At 43.2% G+C, this 20095-nt stretch overlaps 3 protein-coding genes across 9 annotated transcripts in view; 1 reads left to right on the top strand and 2 right to left on the bottom strand.

Moving 5' to 3' along the window:
- Window positions 1-13303, bottom strand: part of chd3 (chromodomain helicase DNA binding protein 3) — a 60560-nt gene extending 47257 nt beyond the window's left edge. For 5 of the 6 annotated variants that reach the window (XM_029753908.1, XM_029753902.1, XM_029753905.1 and 2 more), the window contains exons 1-8: window positions 12968-13303; window positions 10811-10947; window positions 10431-10610; window positions 10193-10317; window positions 9651-9940; window positions 9165-9328; window positions 2893-3025; window positions 2479-2660 (exon numbers count right to left, since the gene is read on the bottom strand). In XM_029753908.1, the coding sequence (XP_029609768.1) occupies window positions 2479-2660; window positions 2893-3025; window positions 9165-9328; window positions 9651-9940; window positions 10193-10317; window positions 10431-10610; window positions 10811-10947; window positions 12968-13133 (1377 nt within the window). In that variant the 5' untranslated portion in view covers window positions 13134-13303. The remainder of the gene's footprint in view (window positions 1-2478; window positions 2661-2892; window positions 3026-9164; window positions 9329-9650; window positions 9941-10192; window positions 10318-10430; window positions 10611-10810; window positions 10948-12967) is intronic. The other variant, XM_029753904.1, reaches the window with a different exon arrangement.
- A 1243-nt stretch (window positions 13304-14546) lies between these two features.
- cyb5d1 (cytochrome b5 domain containing 1) lies at window positions 14547-16902 on the bottom strand. Its single transcript, XM_029753899.1, has 4 exons — window positions 16577-16902; window positions 16433-16509; window positions 16110-16328; window positions 14547-14855 (listed from the first exon to the last, which is right to left on the bottom strand). Exons 1-4 carry the CDS (start codon window positions 16695-16697, stop codon window positions 14625-14627), a joined length of 648 nt encoding a protein of 215 aa, XP_029609759.1. The 5' UTR covers window positions 16698-16902; the 3' UTR covers window positions 14547-14624.
- Window positions 16903-17151: 249 nt separating this feature from the next.
- On the top strand, window positions 17152-19623 carry LOC115194292 (N-alpha-acetyltransferase 38, NatC auxiliary subunit). 2 transcript variants are annotated; one of them, XM_029753901.1, is made up of 4 exons: window positions 17158-17228; window positions 17786-17949; window positions 18685-18862; window positions 19157-19296. In XM_029753901.1, exons 2-4 carry the CDS (start codon window positions 17917-17919, stop codon window positions 19279-19281), a joined length of 336 nt encoding a protein of 111 aa, XP_029609761.1. In that variant the 5' UTR covers window positions 17158-17228; window positions 17786-17916; the 3' UTR covers window positions 19282-19296. The 2 variants fall into 2 exon arrangements, with proteins under 2 accessions (XP_029609760.1, XP_029609761.1); XM_029753900.1 differs by lacking the exon at window positions 17786-17949 and having other exon boundaries at window positions 17152-17228; window positions 19157-19623.
- The last annotated feature ends 472 nt before the right edge of the window (window positions 19624-20095 follow it).

Below are 20095 nucleotides of genomic sequence, written 5' to 3'. Positions count from 1 at the left end.
GCACTCCACCAATCAGGCCTTTATGGTAGAGTGGCAAGCTGAAAGCCACTCCTCGGTTTTTCAGCAGCAGGGACTGAGAGACGAGTCAGAATCATGGGAAAGATGAACAGAGCAAAGTACAGAGAAATCCTTGATGAAAACCTGCTCCAAAGCGCTCAGGACCTCAGAATGGGGCGAAGGTTCACCTTCCAACAGGACAACAACCCTAAGCACACATCCAAGACAATGCAGGAGTGTCTTCGGGAAAAGTCTCTGAATGTCCTTGAGTGGCCCACCCAGAGCCCAGACTTGAACCCGATCGAACATCTCTGGAGAGACCCGAAAATTGCTGTGCAGCAACGCTCCCCATCCAACCTGACAGAGCTTGAGATGATCTGCAGAGAAGAATGTGAGAAACTCCCCAAATACAGGTGTGCCAAGCTTGTAGCGTCATACCCAAGAAGGCTCGAGACTGTAATCGCTGCCGAAAGTGCTTCAACAAAGTACTGAGTAAAGGGTCTGAATACTTACATACAGTTGAAGTCGGAAGTTTACATACACTTAGGTTGGAGTCATTAAAACTCGTTTTTCAACCACTCCACAAATTTCTTGTTAACAAACTATAGTTTTGGCAAGTCAGTTAGGACATCTACTTTGTGCATGACACAAGTAATCTTTCCAACAATTGTTTACAGACAGATTATTTTACTTATAATTCACTGTATCACAATTCCAGTGGGTCAGAAGTTTACATACACTAAGTTGACTGTGCCTTTAAACAGCTTGGAAAATTCCAGAAAATTATGTCATAGCTTTAGAGGCTTCTGATAGGCTAATTGACATCATTTGAGTCAATTGGAGGTGTACCTGGGGATGTATTTCAAGGCCTACCTTCAAACTCAGTGCTTCTTTGCTTGACATCATGGGAAAATCAAAAGAAATCAGCCAAGACCTCAAAAATATTTGTAGACCTCCACAAGTCTGGTTCATCCTTGGGAGCAATTTCCAAACACCTGAAGGGACCACGTTCATCTGTACAAACAATAGTACGCAAGTATAAACACCATGGGACCACGCAGCCGTCATACTGCTCAGGAAGGAGACGCGTTCTGTCTCCTAGAGATGAAAGTACTTTGGGGCGAAAAGTGCAAATCAATCCCAGAACAACAGCAAAGGACCTTGTGAATATGCTGGAGGAAACAGGTACAAAAGTATCTATATCCACAGTAAAACGAGTCCTATATCGACATAACCTGAAAGGCCGCACAGCAAGGAAGAAGCTACTGCTCCAAAACAGCCATAAAAAAAGCCAGACTACGGTTTGCAACTGCACATGGGGACAAAGATTGTACTTTTTGGAGAAATGTCCTCTGGTATAATGAAACAAAAATAGAACTGTTTGGCCATAATGACCATTGTTATGTTTGGAGGAAAAAGGGGGAGGCTTGCAAGCCGAAGAACACCATCCCAACCGTGAAGCCCGGGGGTGCCAGCATCATGTTGTGGGGGTGCTTTGCTGCAGGAGGGACCGGTGCACTTCACAAAATAGATGACATCATGAGGCAGGAAAAATATGTGGATATATTGAAGCAACATCTCAAGACATGAGTCAGGAAGTTAAAGCTTGGTCGCAAATGGGTCTTCCAAATGGACAATGACCCCAAGCATACTTCCAAAGTTGTGGCAAAATGGCTTAAGGGCAACAAAGTCAAGGTATTGGAGTGGCCATCACAAAGCCCTGACCTCAATCCTATAGAAAATGTGTGGGCAGAACTGAAAAAGTGTGTGCGAGCAAGGAGGCCTATAAACCTGACTCAGTTACACCAGCTCTGTCAGGAGGAACGGGCCAAAATTCACCCAACTTATTGTGGGAAGCTTGTGGAAGGCTACCCGAAATGTTTGACCCAAGTTAAACAATTTAAACGCAATGCTACCAAATACTAATTGAGTGTATGTAAACTTCTGACCTACTGGGAATGTGATGAAAGAAATAAAAGCTGAAATAAATCATTCTCTCTACTATTATTCTGACATTTCATGTTCTTAAAATAAAGTGGTAATCCTAACTGACCTAAAACTGGGCATTTTTACTTGGATTAAATGTCAGGAATTGTGAAAAACTGAGTTTAAATGTCTTTGGCTAAGGTGTATGTAAACTTCCTACTTCAACTGTAAATGTGATATTTCCGGGTTTTTTAAATAATTTATTTAGCAAAAATGTCTAAAAAAACATTTTTTTCTTTGTCATTATGGGGTATTGTGTGTAGATTGAGGGGGGGGGGACGATTTAATCCATTTTAGAATAAGGCTGTAACGTAACAAAATGTGTAAAAAGTCAAGGGGTCTGAATACTTTCCCGAAAGCTCTCTGTGAATAGAGTACACACTAAAAGTAGCATTACACGCAGCTCTGTCTGTAATGCTGACATAAACAATCAGTCAAATAGGCAGACTTGAGGATTATTAACACCAACTTTGAGGATTACGGTACGGTACTCACACAGTGGGGGCAACTCCACTTGCCCTCGGGGGCCTTCTCCAGCTCAGGCTCCAGACAGACCAGGTGGTAGGCCCTAGGACAGGTGTCACACAGAATGATCTCCCCTCCCTGCTGGCACACCTCACAGTAGTCCTGGTGGTCTGTCTCATAACCATCCCCCTCCACCTCACCCTCATCCAGCACTGCGAGAGAGAGAGAGAGAGAGAGAGAGAGAGAGAGAGAGAGAGAGAGAGAGAGAGAGAGAGAGAGAGAGAGAGAAATTGGGGCGGGAAAAATGAGGAGGGAAAAGGGAACGGGATAAGAGGGGGGGTGACAGAGAGGGAGAAGGAGAAAAGACAGAGAGACATCACATACTGAGCATAAGTCAAACAGATTCAGAGTTTATAACTTTTTTTTAAGGAACATTTTGTTTACTTTTCTTATTCTTCTTGGCCGGACGTCCTCTCTTGTTCTTCTTGACCTGGGAGGAGCTGTCGGAGCGGACCGAGGAGCTGTGGACACTGGAGTCCTCCTGCAGCGAGTCCTCCTCATCAACATCATCACAACTCTGATAGGAAGGGATGGAGTTAGATATATACATAAACTCGGCAAAAAAAGAAATGTCCCTTTTTCAGGACGCTGTCATTCAAAGATAATTTTAAAAATCCAAATAACTTCACAGATCTTCATTGTAAAGGGTTTAAACACTGTTTCCCATGATTGTTAATGAACAAGCACCTGTTGAACGGTCGTTAAGACATTAACAGCTTACAGACCGTAGGCAATTAAGGTCACAGTTGTCATGACGTTGGCCTCTTTGGGTACAGGGAGGACAGTTGGCCCCCTCCCCTTTGTACCATCCCCCAACCTACCTTCCCCCCAACCCAGGCCCTGTGTGAAAGGGTTGTAAAAACTCTAAGAGGAGAATCTCCTACCACGTTGTTTCATAGAGAGACAAAGGAAATTCTTCCAACTCATAGAATTGGAGAACCGAGCGACATGTGTGTACTGGAGAAGGTATGGAAGATTGGTGAAGAATCCAGCTACAAACTGGTCCGCTTGGTACAATTTTGTGATACTCAGAAGAGACAATATAGCCATATTACCATAAAACTGTTTATATAATAGCCTCAGCGATGAGACTTGCATCATAATGGTTGTATAAAATGTATTAATAAGGATAAAGCTATTTGTAATACATTGAGATGCTATGTACTGATGTTAATGTGATAGAATTGGATTTCTGTACCAAGCTTCACTCAGCCATCGGCACGCCCCCCAAGGGACACAGACAGGACCAGGCGTCATTTGACAAGCCTGTTCAAGGGTCACTATAAAACTATACCCTGATTTACATTTCTTCAGACCAGGCCTCCACTCCATGGCCAATAGGTTTTACCATCCAATTCCTCTACTGAAAGTGAACTATACCACGTGGTTAACTTTTAGATTATTGAGACCGACAGAATAAGAACAAGTCTTTGATATTAATTATTAGTCTGCAGCTAAGTAAATTATATCATCGAACGCGAAGAACAACGAAACAACCATTCTATGATGACATTAATGAATGTCGCTTTGAAAGATCCATTCTAACCGAGAGAGAGAGAGAGAGAGAGAACTCTCCATCAGAACGACGCTCGAACAAGGATCCCGACGACACTGAGCGTAAATATATATTGATTGCAATTGTTCCCGAATGAGTGAGCCTTCAATTGTCAATTGTTAATATTGATGAACTCTGTGTACCTCCTCAGCTGACCGTTTATGACCCATTGTCTAACAGACCAGCCATGCCTGTTAGCCATTAGGGCACATTACACCATACCAATCCTTTGTGACGATAATTACTGTTTGTATGTTTTCTGTTGATTACTTAGTGTAGTAAATAAATGATTTTAAGACAATTGATGTATGGATGATTTTAGTAAAGACTGGGTTCGTGCAGATACAACAATTTGCGACGTTTGGAATGAGACTGAACGCGAGGTAAAATACACCATTTAAACCAGAAGATAATCGGCCTATATTATAATATAGGAAAGTTATATTAGGAAAATTATAACTTTGTAATCTGAATATTCTCCTTGGTGCCCCGATCTCCTAGTTAATTACAATTAAACGATTAATCAGTTTAATCGCGTGATAATAATTACAGGGAGTTAATTGATAAACATGTCTTCAGTTTAATGGTACCCCAAAGACACGACACAGTTATGAAAACTTAGGACACTAAAGAGGCCTTTCTACTGACTCTGAAAAACACCAAAACAAAGATGCCCAGTGTCCCTACCCATCTGCGTGAACATGCCTTAGGCATGCTGCAAGGAGGCATGAGGACTGCAGATGTGGCCAGGGCAATAAATTGCAATGTCCGTACTGTGAGACGCCTAAGACAGAGCTACAGGGAGACAGGACGGACAGCTGATCGTCCTCGCAGTGGCAGACCACGAGTAACAACACCTGCACAGAATCGGTACATCTGAACATCACACCTGCGGGACAGGTACAGGATGCCAACAACAACTGCCAGAGTTACACCAGGAACGCATAATCCCTCCATCAGTGCTCAGACGTTCCGCAATAGGCTGAGAGAGGCTGGACTGAGGGCTTGTAGGCCTGTTGTAAGGCAGGTCCTCACCAGACATCGTCGCTGGACAAGACAGGACTGGCAAAAATGGCTCTTCACTGACGAGATGCAGTTCGGTCTCACCATGGGTGATGGTCGGATTCGCGTTTATCGTTGAAGGAATGAGCGTTACACCGAGGCTTGTACTCTGGAGCGGGATCGATTTGGAGGTGGAGGGTCCGTCATGGTCTGGGGCGGTGTGCCACAGCATTATCGCACTGAGCTTGTTGTCATTACAGGCAATCTCAACGCTGTGCGTTACAGGGAAGACATCCTTCTCCCTCATGTGGTACCCTTCCTGCAGGCTCATCCTGACATGACCTTCCAGCATGACAATGCCACCAGCCATACTGCTCATTCTGTGCGGATTTCCTGCAAGACAGGAATGTCAGTGTTCTGCCATGGCCAGCCAAGAGCCCGGATCTCAATCCAATTGAGCATGTCTGGGAACTGTTGGATCGGAGGGTGAGGGCTAGGTCCATTCCCCCCAGAAATGTCCGGGAACTTGCAGGTGCCTTGGTGGAAGAGTGGGGTAACATCTCACAGCAAGAACTGGCAAATATGGTGCAGTCCATGAGGAGGAGATGCACTGCAGTACTTAATGCAGCTGGTGGCCACACCATATACTGACAGTTACTTTTGATTTTGACCCCCGTTTGTTCAGGGACACATTATTCCATTTCTGCTAGTCACATGTCTGTGGAACTAGTTCAGTTTATGTCTCAGTTGTTGAATCTTGTTATGTTCATACAAATATTTACACGTTAAGTTTGCTGAAAATAAACGCAGTTGACAGTGAGAGGACGTTTCTTTTTTTGCTGAGTTTATTATATACAATATAAGGTTGAAGTCGGAAGTTTACATACACCTTAGCCAAATACATTTAAACTCAGTTTTTCCACAATTCCTGACATTTAATTATAGTAAAAATTCCCTGTCTTAAGTCAGTTAGGGTCACCACTTTATTTTAAGAATGTGAAATGTCAGAATAATAGTAGAGAGAATTATTTATTTCAGCTTTTATTTCTTTCATCACATTCCCAATGGGTCAGAAGTTGACATACACTCAATTAGTATTTAGTAGCATTGCCTTTAAATTGTTTAACTTGGGTCAAACGTTTTGGGTAGCCTTTCACAAGCTTCCCACAATAAGTTGGGTGAACTTTGGCCCATTCCTCCTGACAGAGCTGGTGTAACTGAATCAGGTTTGTAAGGCATCCTTGCTCGCACACACTTTTTCACTTCTGCCCACAAATTTTCTATAGGATTGAGGTGAGGGCTTTGTGATGGCCACTCCAATATCTTGACTTTGTTGTCCTTAAGCTATTTTGCCACAACTTTAGAAGTATGCTTGGGGTCATTTGGAAGACCCATTTGCGACCAAGCTTTAACTTCCTGACTGATGTCTTGAGACGTTGCTTCAATATATCCACATAATTTCCCATCCTCATGATGCCATCTATTTTGTGAAGTGCACCAGTCCCTCCTGCAGCAAAGCACCCCCACTACATGATGCTGCCCCCCCTGTGCATCACGGTTGGGATGGTGTTCTTCGGCTTGCATGCCGCCCCCTTTTTCCTCCAAACATAACAATGGTCATGATGGCCAAACAGTTCTATTTTTGTTTCATCAGATCACAGGACATTTCTCCAAAAAGTACGATCTTTGTCCCCATGTGCAGTTGCAAACCATAGTCTGGCTTTTTTATGGCGGTCTTGGAGCAGTGGCTTCTTCCTGGCTGAGCGGCCTTTCAGGTTATGTCGATATAGAACTCGTTTTACTGGGGATATAGATACTTTTGTACCTGTTTCCTCCAGCATCTTCACAAGGTCCTTTGCTGTTGTTCTGGGATTGATTTGCACTTTCGCAACAAAGTACGTTCCTCTCTAGGAGACAAAACGCGTCTCCTTCCTGAGTGGTATGACGGCTGCGTGGTCCCATGGTGTTTATACTTGCGTACTATTGTACAGATGAACGTGGTCCCTTCAGGCATTTGTAAAATTGCTCCCAAGGATGAACCAGACTTGTGGAGGTCTACAAATATTTTTGAGGTCTTGGCTGATTTATTTTGATTTTCCCATGATGTCAAGCAAAGAGGCACTGAGTTTAAAGGTAGGTCTTGAAATACATCCCCAGGTACACCTCCAATTGACTCAAATGATGTCAATTAGCCTATCAGAAGCTTCAAAAGCCATGACATCATTTTCTGGAATATTCCAAGCTGTTTAAAGGCACAGTAAAAGGCACAGTAAACTTCTGTCCCACTGGAATTGTGATACAGTGAATTATAAGTGAAATAATCTGTCTGTAAACAATTGTTGGAAAAATTACTTGTGTCATGCACACAGTAGGTGTCCTAACCGACTTGCCAAAACTATAGTTTCTTCAACAAGAAATTTGTGGAGTGGTTGAAAAACGAGTTTAATGACTCCAACCTAAGTGTATGTAAACTTCCGACTTCAACTGTATATATAAATAAATAAATAAATAAATAAATAAATAAATACATATATAAAGAGAGAGAGACAGACTCTGCATGCAGAATTCTGCAAAAATATCCTCTGTGTACAATGTAAAACACCAAATAATGCATGCAGAGGAGAATTAGATCGATACCCGCTAATTATCAAAATCCAGAAAAGAGCCATCTACAACAACCCAATAGGAAGTGATTCTCAAACCTTCCATAACAAAACCATCCCCTACAGAGAGATGAACCTGGAGAAGAGTCCCCTAAGCAAGCTGGCCCTGGGGCTCTGTTCACAAACAAAAACAGTCCCTGCAGAGCCCCAGGACAGCAACAAAATTAGACCCAACCAAATCATGAGAAAACAAAAAGATAACTACTTGACACATTGGAAAGAATTAACAACAAAAAAAACAGAGCAACCTAGAATGCTATTTGGCCCTAAACAGAGAGTACACAGTGGCAGAATACCTGACCACTGTGACTGACCCAAAATAGAAGGAAAGCTTTGACTATGTACACACTCAGTGAGCAAAGCCTTGCTATTGAGAAAGGCCGCCGTAGGCAGACCTGGCTCTCAAGAGAAGACAGGCTATGTGCACACTGCCCACAAAATGAGGTGGAAACTGAGCTGCACTTCCTAACCTCCTGCCAAATGTGTGACCATATTAGAGAAACATATTTCCCTCAGATTATACACACCAACAAAGAATTTGAAAACAAACCCAATTTTGATAAACTCCCATATCTATTTGGTTAATTACCACAGTGTGCCATCACAGCAGCAAGATATGTGACCTGTTGCCACAAGAAAAGGGCAACCAGTGAAGAACAAACACCATTGTAAATACAACCCATATTTATGTTTATTTATTTTCCCTTTGGTACTTTAACTATTTGCACATAATATGAAATATCTTTATTATTTTGGAACTTTTGTGAGTGTAATGTTTACTGTACATTTTTTATTGTTTGTTTCACTTTTGTTTTTGATCTATTTCACTTGCTTTGGCAATGTAAACATGTCACATCCTGACCAGTAAAGGGGTCATTTGTCATTGTAGTATGGTCAGGGTGTGGCAGGGGGTGTTTGTTTTGTGTGCTTTGGGGTTTTTTGGTTCTAGGGGATTTTGTTTCTAGTTTTCTATTTCTATGTTTCTTTTTCCATGTGTGGCCGAGTATGGTTTCCAATCAGAGGCAGGTGTCGTTAGTTGTCTCTGATTGGAAGCCATACTTAGGCAGCCTGTTTTTTTTTCCTGTGGGTTGTGGGTGGATGGTTCCTGTATAGTCTGAGAACCTTACGGAACTGTTGATTGTCGGTTTATTAATTGTGTTTAAGTGTTCACTTTATTACGATAATAAAAGAAGATGAGCACTATACCCGCTGCGCTTTGGTCCCCTTTCATCGACGCTTGTGACAAAACATATGTTTCCCATGTCAATAAAGCCCTTGAATTGAATTAAATTGAATTGAGAGAGAGAAAGAGAGAGAGAGAGAGGAGGAGAGGACAGAAACATCGATCTTTCGTCTCTCATACAACAGCATGCTCCACATACATTGGCCTACACAGCACATCTATAGATCCAAATTCACAGCATTATAATACTTACAGAGCTGCTCTTCTTCCTCTTGTTGCCTAAGGCCCCCAGTTTTATGCGTATGGGGGACATCTTCTTGGCTTTAGCTACTGAAGCCGCTACTGCTGCTGCCACCGCCTTCTTCCTCTCAGCCAGAACACGAGGACTCTTACTGCGACTCTTTTTATACCCAGGGCCTGAGAAACAGGGACAGTGTGAAGTCAAGATTTCTACTAGTGCTCTAGCGCGGGATTTCCCAAACCTCTCCTCGGGGTCCTCAGACGTTTCACATATTTGTTCTAGCCCTAAACTGGCACACCAGATTAAATTAGTCGACTATCTCCCAAACCCTTGACGAATTGCATCAGGTGTGCCAGTTCAGGGCTACAACAAAAATGTGAAATGTCTGAGGGTCCAGACAACAATTTGGGACCAATTCCATTTTAATTCAATCAGTCCTTGCAATTCATGCTACACTCCACCACTTCACCACTCCACCCTTCTCTCTCATCCTCTGACCTTTGCCCTCTTTGGTCTTGGCCTTGCGGAGCGGGGGAGGCGGGGGTGGCGGCGGGGGGGGCGGCCGTGGGGGTTGGGGCTGCTTCCGGGGTGGAGGCGGCTCCGGGGATGGGGTTGCCGCGGAGACCTGCTCGGCGACGGCGATGGCGGCGGCGGCGGCTGCAGCTGCCACGGCTGCAGCACCGGAGCCCTTGAAGGGGTTGTTGGAGCTGAACTCCCTCCACTTGACCCCCAGGATGGTCATCATCTTAGACATGGGGATCTTAGGGTTCTTCTTGGCGATCATGGGCCTGGGAAGACGAAGAGGAAGGTGAGGAAGAAGAGCTGAGTGTTTGATGTACAGAAAAGTAATGACAATTGATTTTGAACAGTGGCAAATATCTTGAACTTGAAAATAAACTTGAACTAGAAATTGTTGTTTCTGAGGGATTGTGAATGGAGGGAATTGTTCCACGGTTGGTAGTGAACTACACAACTGAAATAAACAATAATTCATTGAGTCATCTCGCTGACAGTTAATCACTACAGCAGGCCAACTGTACCTCATGGACTGGCTGAAGGCTTTGTAGTTGGTGAGTGTGCGGTAATCGTCTTCAGTGAATTTATGATCCACATCCTCCAGACCCCAGTCCATAGCCAGCTGGGCCGACGTCTTCTGCTCTATTGGCTGCAGGAGAGAAACAACCAGTCAGAGAGCTGGACGACTTGAGCCATCAGAATGTGTAAAAAATGAAGCAAAACAACAACAACAATTGCACTTTCTTGTTGTGTTCTTCTTACCTTTGTTGTCTCCTCGTGCGTGCTGTCCCCCTCATCTTTTTTCTTCTTCTTGGTTTTCTTCTCCTTCTTTTCCTTGTGTTTCTTCTTCTTCTTTTTCTCGCTAGAGAAGTCACTCGCTGCGCTGTCGGAGTTCTCACCATAATCTCTCTCTCGCTCCGAGTCTCTCTCTACATCACTTTCCTGAGAGGGGGAGAGGAGAAAAGGGAAGAGAGGGAAAGTGAGGAAGAGAGAAAGAACAGAAAAGAGAGGGTGAGGATGCTCAATCAATATGTAATGTCACAGATAGAAAAAAACTATGACTTCAATTAAGCAAATGAAATAGAATGACGTGTCATCAGAATGTATGGCGGTAGATGGACCATAATGATCGAGAAGCTTACAATCTTTTTCCGTTTTTTGGCTTTAACCGGTTTTCCTTCTTTCTCTTTCTCCTTCTTCTTTGTCTCCTTCTTCTTCTTGGGCCCTCGTTTCTTCCTCCCTAGACTGGCCCTGTCTGATGCTTCCCTTTCTTCCTCTACTGGGGATGGAAGAGAGAAAGAGAGAGATGTGACTAAATGATATTGACTATAATCATCTTTGAAGGCTTTGAATTGTCGATCTAATCACTTCTGAACACAATTAAGCACAACAACAGCCTCTCACCAACACACTGTCATGTGTGCGTTGACACCAAATGTGTCATATGGGAGAGTAGTGTCTTAACACAACCTTCGAGATTGACTGAATTGTGACATGCTGAATTAGTTCCAGTCAGTGAGTTTGACTGATAAGTGGAATTGACAGCAGCTTGGTATCAGTTCAGTGAAAACCAAATCCATATCTGGCTAATTTGTTAATGAATGCCTCACAACACACAAGAATGTTGTTCATGGTGGCATTGAAAATGTGAGTCTGAGACATATGAAAGTAAGGCCTTATGTAGGCTACATGTTACACAGTGCTTTAGGGCTTCTAAAACGTTATGTCCATGGCAATATATATTTCCCGCAATAATGAATTGGGACAATAAAATCCAATCAAACATGTAATAGATGTATTTCGAAGACACGACATCCCACATTTTGAGGGTCAGTAAGTGATAATGAGACGTTCATCCCTGTATTCAAGTTTTTCCCCTGGCAAAAAGTGAGACAGCACCCTACCCTATTGGAGAGTGAAGCCTATGTTTTGTCAGGGGGATGAAGAGAAGGGGGGGAAAAACATCACCAAAAAAACTATCGCTTGCGGCCGCCATTGCACTTGGTAGAAATTAGTTCGATTTAATGGTGTCTTTGTTGGTAGGGCAACAACACGCAGCGCGCGCCCAGACAAGGTCTCCGCATATTTCTGCTGCAGAGTGCAGCCAGGGGCGGCATTAGCATCACGCGGGGCTCGGTGATTCTGAGGCCGCAAGCCAGTCTGTCTCGAAAGGATGAACTCAAACGACTCCCTACCCTACTTCTTCGCAATTAATTCCAACACCTGAGTCCCAGCCACAACAGCAACAACCGCCAGCGCAGGCCGCGGGGGGTTTAGAGCCGCTGCGGGAAGCGCACTAATTGATACGCGGCTCTTGTCTCGAGACAGGCGACATAGTTTAGGCTAGTAGTTCAGAGTGATGCTAAAATGTCCCTTGTTGAATATCCCAAAATCATTATATGCAATATCTGATGTCACTATTGAATACATGCAAATTAATGTAATTGTATTAATTAAAATGTAAACATGTTCATGGTGTGGAACCAGGTAGGCCAAATCTGTAATCCCTCAACAAAAAAAACTTATTTGGAGTAAAATAAGATTTCTGTTGATCGTATTTTTCACATGAAATTGTTGTAGGCAAGTCCTTTCTTTAATTAGGCTTCACAGTATAGTTTCTAGGCTTTGTGTATTATAGGCCTACGTGTTACATGTGTTAGTCTGGTATGACATCGAAAAGACAGTGGGAACAAAAGCCCTGTAGGCTACACATAACGGTTCTATTCAGAACTTGGGAGTAGAGCGTCAGTGTCCTATCATGAACCGTCCCTGTCAGTATGACAGTGGAGACCGTCATGGGGTAGGAGGCAAGTTTATTTACACTGTCATACCAGCACTTACTCTATCATCCGGTTTTAACGCTCACGCCTCGGGAACAGACATCACAGCACTATTCTAAAGATCACAATCAGAAAGCTTATTGCTGGGGAGTCCATGTTTTCTGCCAGTGATGTCGTGAGATGTACACTTCACATCGACCTATTAACATTGAGATATTATTTACATCTATGAATATGGCAGCATTGTCTGGATGAAAAGCAACGTTGAGGAGGATCAACTTTGTGGAATTGTTTATAAGTTGGAATCTTCCCAACTCTTTCTATTTCAAAGCTGCGCTATCCTTTGGAGCAACGGGCGCGCAACTAATTATATTGCAGCAACAGATAACTATTGAGATGAGCCGCACAGGGCGTCCTGGCGTACTTTTAAAAAAAATATGGCGTATGTGTTTCTATTTTGTGTGCGCGCTCCCGAGTCTTTCGCCAGTGTCTCTTTCGACTGTTGCTAATATAGCCTACCTGGCGCGGCTAGTGTTGCAGTTTCTCGAGGCGCCGCCGGCGAGTTTATGTCGCTTGCGTTTTCGTCTAGATCTCCGTCGTCCTCGTCTTCTTCATCAAAATCCACTCCCTCGGAATTAACCAACATGCCCTGGTCTTCCTCACAGGACCGGAGAGGAGAGGACATTATATTCCTGTCATCGGCTCCGTCCTCGAAATCAGAAACCCTCCGGAATTATGATATTTATTTAATATTCAAATATTCACCAGAAAAAAGTGGGGGCCGTTTTGGAATATTTTACACTACAAGGCAGGGAAACAAAGATGGCCGCTCTTATATTTATTTTTTAACAACCCCCCCAATAAGAAAAATCCCCTTACATAAAAAATGGCTGACTATATTATTGCAGAACGCTCCCCCCTCTTCTTTTCTCTCTCTCTGCCTCTCTCCGCGCACCCCTCCCTCCTCAAAAAACATGTACATTGTTACAAGAAACAAGAAAGGGGGTGTTTGACTGCTTGTAATGTTACTGCACCCCATGATCAGCCATGCCAGCTAACTGTCTCTAGATCACACGCAACAAAACTCCCTTTCTGCACTGAAAAACGCGATACAAATCTATCAAATATGGCCACCTTAATATTCTTAAAGGCCCCCACCGTGGTATAAAATGATACGTGTGCGAGAGAGAGTCGGGGAGGTAGCTTGAGAGTGGGGGGGTTGGGAAAATCTGCCGCAGCCATGCCCAGATTTACATCAGATTGGATTGCTTAAAAATTAACCACTTGTGGTAGGGAGAAAAATCTATGCAATGTGCAAACTGGCATTTTTTTCAACTGGAGATTATTTGATAATAATAATAGAAATTGAATATATTTTTTTCAACATTCTGAAAGCATTAAAATGAAAGAGGATACATTTTAAAATCATCTTGCACACTTTCACTAGAGTCCCTTTGATATAGGTGGCAGTAAGGCCATGGGAACCTCTAGTAGTCAGACAATGGTTGGTCTCCCTTCAGGCAGCTCAGCTTTGACAAAGGGGTCTATGGTCAGCCATACATACATACAGTATGCACATTTTAGAGTAAAAAATGTGTGTCTAATTGTGAATAATGATAAATAGCCTAGATATTGGTAACAATGACAGGTCACTGATTAATAGAACTATGGATAACATTTCGCTACACTCGCAATAACATCTGCTAACCATGTGTATGTGACCAATAAAATTTGATTTGATGTTATATATCAGACTGACTAAACCTGATATTGCTACTATTATAGTAGATTTGGTTTCCTGCCCAACTGGAAATCTTAACCCAGCAGAGCCACAAAGGCGCTGTTGAATATCACATAAACAATTACCATGGTTACTATGCTATTTTATGTAGAATGTTGGCATGAATTTATGTAGGCCTATTGTAAAGATGCAAGAAGCTTTGAAGGAATGACAAAAGGATGACACTGGGATAGAATGACAGGAAAGGAACAGGTTAATTGTGAGGTTACCAGTTCAAGTCCTTTTTGGGTTAAATTGGCTATAATAAAATTGCTACAACAATATCATAACGCAAACAAATAACACATACAGAAAATGTATTTTGTGAGTCAACATTTTAATAGATTGTCTGCTTGTATTGCTCACCACCATTTTCTAACATCCTTACATATGGGGTCAAAGTTCAGTGAGGTCGTCGTTGAAGTATAGGCAGATGGACTGGGAGAAGAGGTCGCGGTCCATGCGTGTGTTGTAGAAGTCCTCGTCCTCGTCGGGGATGCCGTTCGCCTCCAGCGTTCTACTCATGTCCAAGTTGACACAGTTGTGCTTCCAAGTGTAGCTGGCGGCGTGAGAGTTGTAGCGGAGGTACCGCTGGAGAATCTCATTCAAGGTCTCCTCGGAACACACCTGGGGAAAGAGAGAGAGGAGGGAGAAGTTGCAGTTTTTTTCTTCTTTTACTTTTCCAACCCATGTACAGTAGTTCCTGACTTCCCAGGGGATATATTGACTGCAGCTGAAATCTGTTGCAGCTGTTTCAGATCTAGAACCTATAGGTATGATCAGTCAATGTCATCAGCCATTGTATTTTAATAGTAAAAATATATATTTTCCATTGTTTTTCCACCTGAAACTCATTATGTGGGCTATGGGCATGTTTTGCAACTAGCCGTTAAACCACTCTAGCTTGGCTTCCAGGAGCCCCCCCAAAAAATAGAATAATAAGTTGTTTATGCAGGGTGCAATGGGCACACTTGCCAAGAACCAGAAAGTGTGTGTGTGTGTGTGTGTGTGGGGGAGGGGGGGGGGGGGGGATTTGTGTGTGGTGTGTGCGTGAGTATTTGTGACTGTATCAGAGAGAGAGAGCATGTGTCTGACTGTGTGAAACACCCACACTAAGCTTCTGGCCCAGTAGAAGATTACTAGTGCCAGCTGGGGCAGGTTGGCGGGAAAGCCTGCTTTCCCACCGCGCTGGAGAGGAGAGGCATGCTCTGCTGTGGGTGTGAGTGTGTTGTGTGTTTGTTTGTGTGGGCTGCGGGGGGAATGAGCGAACCAAGCCAGGACTTGCTCACAAACCCCCCAGCGCTTGACAGTGACATACTGCACTACTGTGCTACTCACTCCCCCTCCCAGTGTCCTTTTGGTCCCTTTGGAAGCTAGTCACATGCAGGCCAGGGCTCCCTAGAGTGCAGTGTGATAACCCATATTTTATTCAGCCAGTGACACACAGAGTAAGGGAGACACAGCACCTGTGTTCCAGTCAGTGATATTATGCAGTGTGTGTGAAACAGTGCCAGCTGAATGGATACACTCATAATAGACTGCTTGCTGATAAGGCGGTTGAGGGGGAGGTGGGAGGATAAGGCTTGAACAGCTACAATAGTATGCATGATGGTTACGTATAAATGGTGCATGTATGCATGAAGGTGACATGTATGTGTGCAGAATGATGTTGGTATGATGCGTGCATATCTATAGCATATGTATAATACATGCATGCAGCATTTATGATATCTATGTATGGCACTAGCCCCACTTGCCAGGGGATGGTGTCTTGCTTTGTGAGATTAGTATGATAACACATGTATACATGTGTCATGTACATATGCAGCCTCTTATGATCTATGCATGACATTCTCCCTGATCAGAATAAGGATGACTTACCTCCAGACCCTGCTCCTGGGATGTGAGGGTGTTGATGATGCGGATCCACCTGGTTTTGACAGAAAGTAGTCCCACCTCATATTGCGTATCTCTCCACCAGGGTCGCCCAAAGTCATTGGTCCAGTCAGTACGAGGGCAAGGAGGCGGCACGTGCACAAAGCGCCCCCTAGGGGTGTAGTATTTCACACACCCAGATAGTGGGTCAATGTGGGTCAGAATCTGAAAATACAAATAGGGAATTAGCCTACTCATCATCAATATAATGAAAAAGAAAGACAAATATGCTACATTCTTGATAGACGTCTGATTATTTTCTCACTCACATCTTTTGTCTTTGGGTCAAACCAGTGACTGATGTCCTTTCCTGCACACTCAATGATAGGCTTCAGAAGTACATCCCCTGAAAAAAAGTGTGTTATTTATTAAACTGTTGTAACCTAATAGCCTATTTGCATTCGACAACTTACCTTTAAATTCATTGACCAATGGTGTTAAGTCGTACACCTTGCCCAGGTATGACACCCACAGGTCGCCAAGGGTGTTATGAAGGGACACCTCTGTTGGGGTGAAATACTTGGTTGGCCGCATTTGTATTACTTCCAAAAATTTACCCAATTTATGTAGAGCTATAAAAGGTAATGTCAGATATATAAAAAGTAACGTATCTTGTTTATGTGCAAGCTCACTCGCTATTGTACCAACAAGTGTACACACGAACAGCTGGAGCTCCGTTACTGTGGTAACCACGGAAGCGTCTGGTAAAGAAAGCACGACACTGAAATCAGCTTTGCTGCATCTCACACGAGTGGTTGCACAGTCAATAAATCATGACACACATTTGACCAATTTTATTATAGAATTAAGAATTACAATACTTTGTAATTTAATATGATCTCTATTAACTGAATGAAATATTAAATGCTCCAAAACTAAATAGGTGCAAAGTTTTACCAAACCTCTGGCTTTACCTACCTACATTGCATACTACAATACCCACAATGCACCGTATTCCCTAACGAATTTCCGCCTGTACAACAGTGAAATAATTCCTCGAGAAAAATACGATCAAGAAAGGGTGGAATGGCAACAATGATTGAAGAAAATGGTCCATCAACTCATGTAGGGGTGATATACATTTAATATTGTCGTATTTGAAACACTTCTAACACATAATATTCACTTTGCCAAACTGTAAGGAGAGCGTGCATAGTTGATCCATACATTTCGTGGGCAAGTTGGATCCACTCGCTAGCTAAGCTAAAGTAGCCCAAGATGTACTCTTAAAGAGCCTACCGTTAACATTACTCCTTGTGTTTTTTTCCCCAGAGAAAGACTTGATCTGGCAGCCAAAACAGCCAAATACTTAATCTAAACGTCAATCGATTCTCATTTGCGATACGGTTCTAGAAACATAAAGCCCTTTACTTTCGTCAAAATCATTTCACAAACGCAAAATGTACTATTACTGTACACCACAGGAGGTTGCTGAGGGGAGGACGGCTCATATTGTCCGAAACAGAACAAATGGAATGGCATCAAACATATGAAAACAGTGTTTGATTTATTTCATACTATTCCACTAATACCACTCCAGCCATTACCACGAGCCTGTCCTCCCCAATTAAAGTGCCACCAACATCCTGTGCTGTACACTGTTTTAACCGGCTTTATCACAGTTGCAGGCAACAGTATTTTTCAGTGGCAATACGTTTCTGGCAGCCTTCCATTAAACACAGGTGTTCAGAACATGCTATATAGCAAATGAACACTGGTGGTCCTTCTGTCTTCCGTAAACACCTGCTGTAACATGGATGTATGGCCGTGTGGGAACCCTATAAAGGTGTGTATCAATGTATATATTTTTTTTTTTGCTGATATGAAAGATAAAGTACTTGTGCTTCCAAAACCGTACCGCAAGCTATGCGTGTTAATGTTCAGACTGAGTGTTGGGGCTCTTAACAAAACTCCCCCATACAGAAGATGCCTCATATGTAATGGAACTGAGAGTCATGATCAAGGGTTAACGTGGCTAGCTAGCATTATTTCAATAGTCTAAAGTAGCTTCCTCTCCGACGTTAGCTCTAATCTAGCCTGAACAGCCGTTATTCATATGTACAGGTAAACACGCCTGCTTCAACACCCTGGCATCGTTTTATTTCCTTCATAGAGGATATCTCAGATTTTGTCTAGTGACTGGCTTCAATATACTTTCGTTACCAAAGTAAAGACGTTGCTATAGTGCCGATAAACGTTTCTCTGTATGTACAAGCTGTCGTCTCTTCAAAATACAAATAAACACATGTTGAGCATTTTGTTTACCGTCAAATTAGCTCTGGTCCAAGCGCATACGTCACTATGATCTGCTTGCACACATCCGATGTATGCACAAGGACCAGAGCTAGGCAAATAAAGTGTTCGAAAGTCGTGTCTCCTTGACAACCTTGCCAAGGGGAAGTTTAACAAGTATAGGCTACAAAGAGAGCAAGCCACTTTAGACGGTTGAGATGCACCCAGTATCACCATTATGCTTCCGTTACAAGTATAGTCCTATCATCTAATTTCTCCCTATTTCTAGGGGCAGGGCGAACTGTCATCTTACTCCTCCAGAGGGCGTCAGAAGCTGGAGAGCCTGCTGAACAAAAACATGAGAATCAGAATGACAGACGGACGGACACTGGTGGGACTGTTCCTGTGCACAGACAGAGACTGCAACGTCATCCTGGGGTCCGCTCAGGAGTTCCTCAAATCCTCAGGTAACTACAGTACTTATTAGGCTCAGCCCACATACTCTAGTAAGCTCACTGCTACTCACCCGTTCCTGCAGAGCAGTGGGTGCAGGGTTTTGTCCAAACCCAGCACTAACAAACCTGATTCAGCTAGCAAATGTATTGCTTAGTTTATTTGCTGTAAAAACCTTATAGCTCTCTGGGACTGGAGTAAACACATGATATCCATATTCTGCTTTGTAACAGTGTAACATTGCCGTTAATGTACTGTGTACGTGTTCATTTTTAAAATGTATTTTGTGCGTGTCTTACTTGCAACAGACTCCTTCTCCCAGGGTGAGCCCAGAGTGCTGGGGTTAGCCATGATTCCTGGCCACCACGTGGTCTCTATCGAGGTGGAATCAGACAGCCTTGTCGGCACACAGGGGTTTGGGTCCAGCCAATGAGGAACAAGATCAGCTCGCCCAAAGCTGGAGGAAACTAGCTAACATCCTGGCTAGCCAGGTCTATGTCTCAGCAGCCTATAAGATGTTACAGTACAGACTTGAAATTGAGAATTCAATCAAAGGAGAATTCCAGATGCAGCTGATCTCTGGTGCCAGTGTATTTGGTTTAGCAGGCTGCCATGGTGTATGTGAGATCTAACCAGGCACTCCCAGTGACATTACAGTGTGTGTGTGTTAAGTTAATATACTGAGTACAACGTTTATTCATGGACTGAGCCAGGCTGTACAGTATATGCGTTTGTGTGGAATATGGATAAATGTTTTCCAATACATTTCAGTATCTAAACCTGTCTGATCTGTTAATGAAGAATGATGCAGACTGTCCTTATATACTGGTAGTGCAGCAGTTACAGATGGTTCAGAGTATGACTAGCTAAAGTTCGTGACTTACTTGACTTAAACACCTGAACTAGCCTGTACCCCTGCACACTGACTCGGTACCGGTGCCCTCTGTATATAGCCTCGTTATTCTTATTGTGTTACTTTTTATTTTAGCCTACTTGGTAAATATTTTCTTCTTCTTGAACTGCACTGTTGGTTAAGGGCTTGTAAGTAAGCATTTCACAGTAAAGTCTACACTTGTTGTATTCGATGCATGTGGAAAATAAAGTTTGATTTGATTAAACCCTTATCTCCTATTAGCAGCATAGGCCGTTGACAAACGTCCTCCATCTCACTCGTTTCGGGACACGTCCAGGTCACACCAGTTGAGGCCATCAGTTAAAGTGCACGTGTTACTAGGAAAAGATGTTCA

Source organism: Salmo trutta, chromosome 5 (assembly GCF_901001165.1).
Source record: "Salmo trutta chromosome 5, fSalTru1.1, whole genome shotgun sequence".
Classification (NCBI taxonomy): domain Eukaryota; kingdom Metazoa; phylum Chordata; class Actinopteri; order Salmoniformes; family Salmonidae; genus Salmo; species Salmo trutta.
This window is presented reverse-complemented; position numbering and strand designations above follow the sequence as displayed.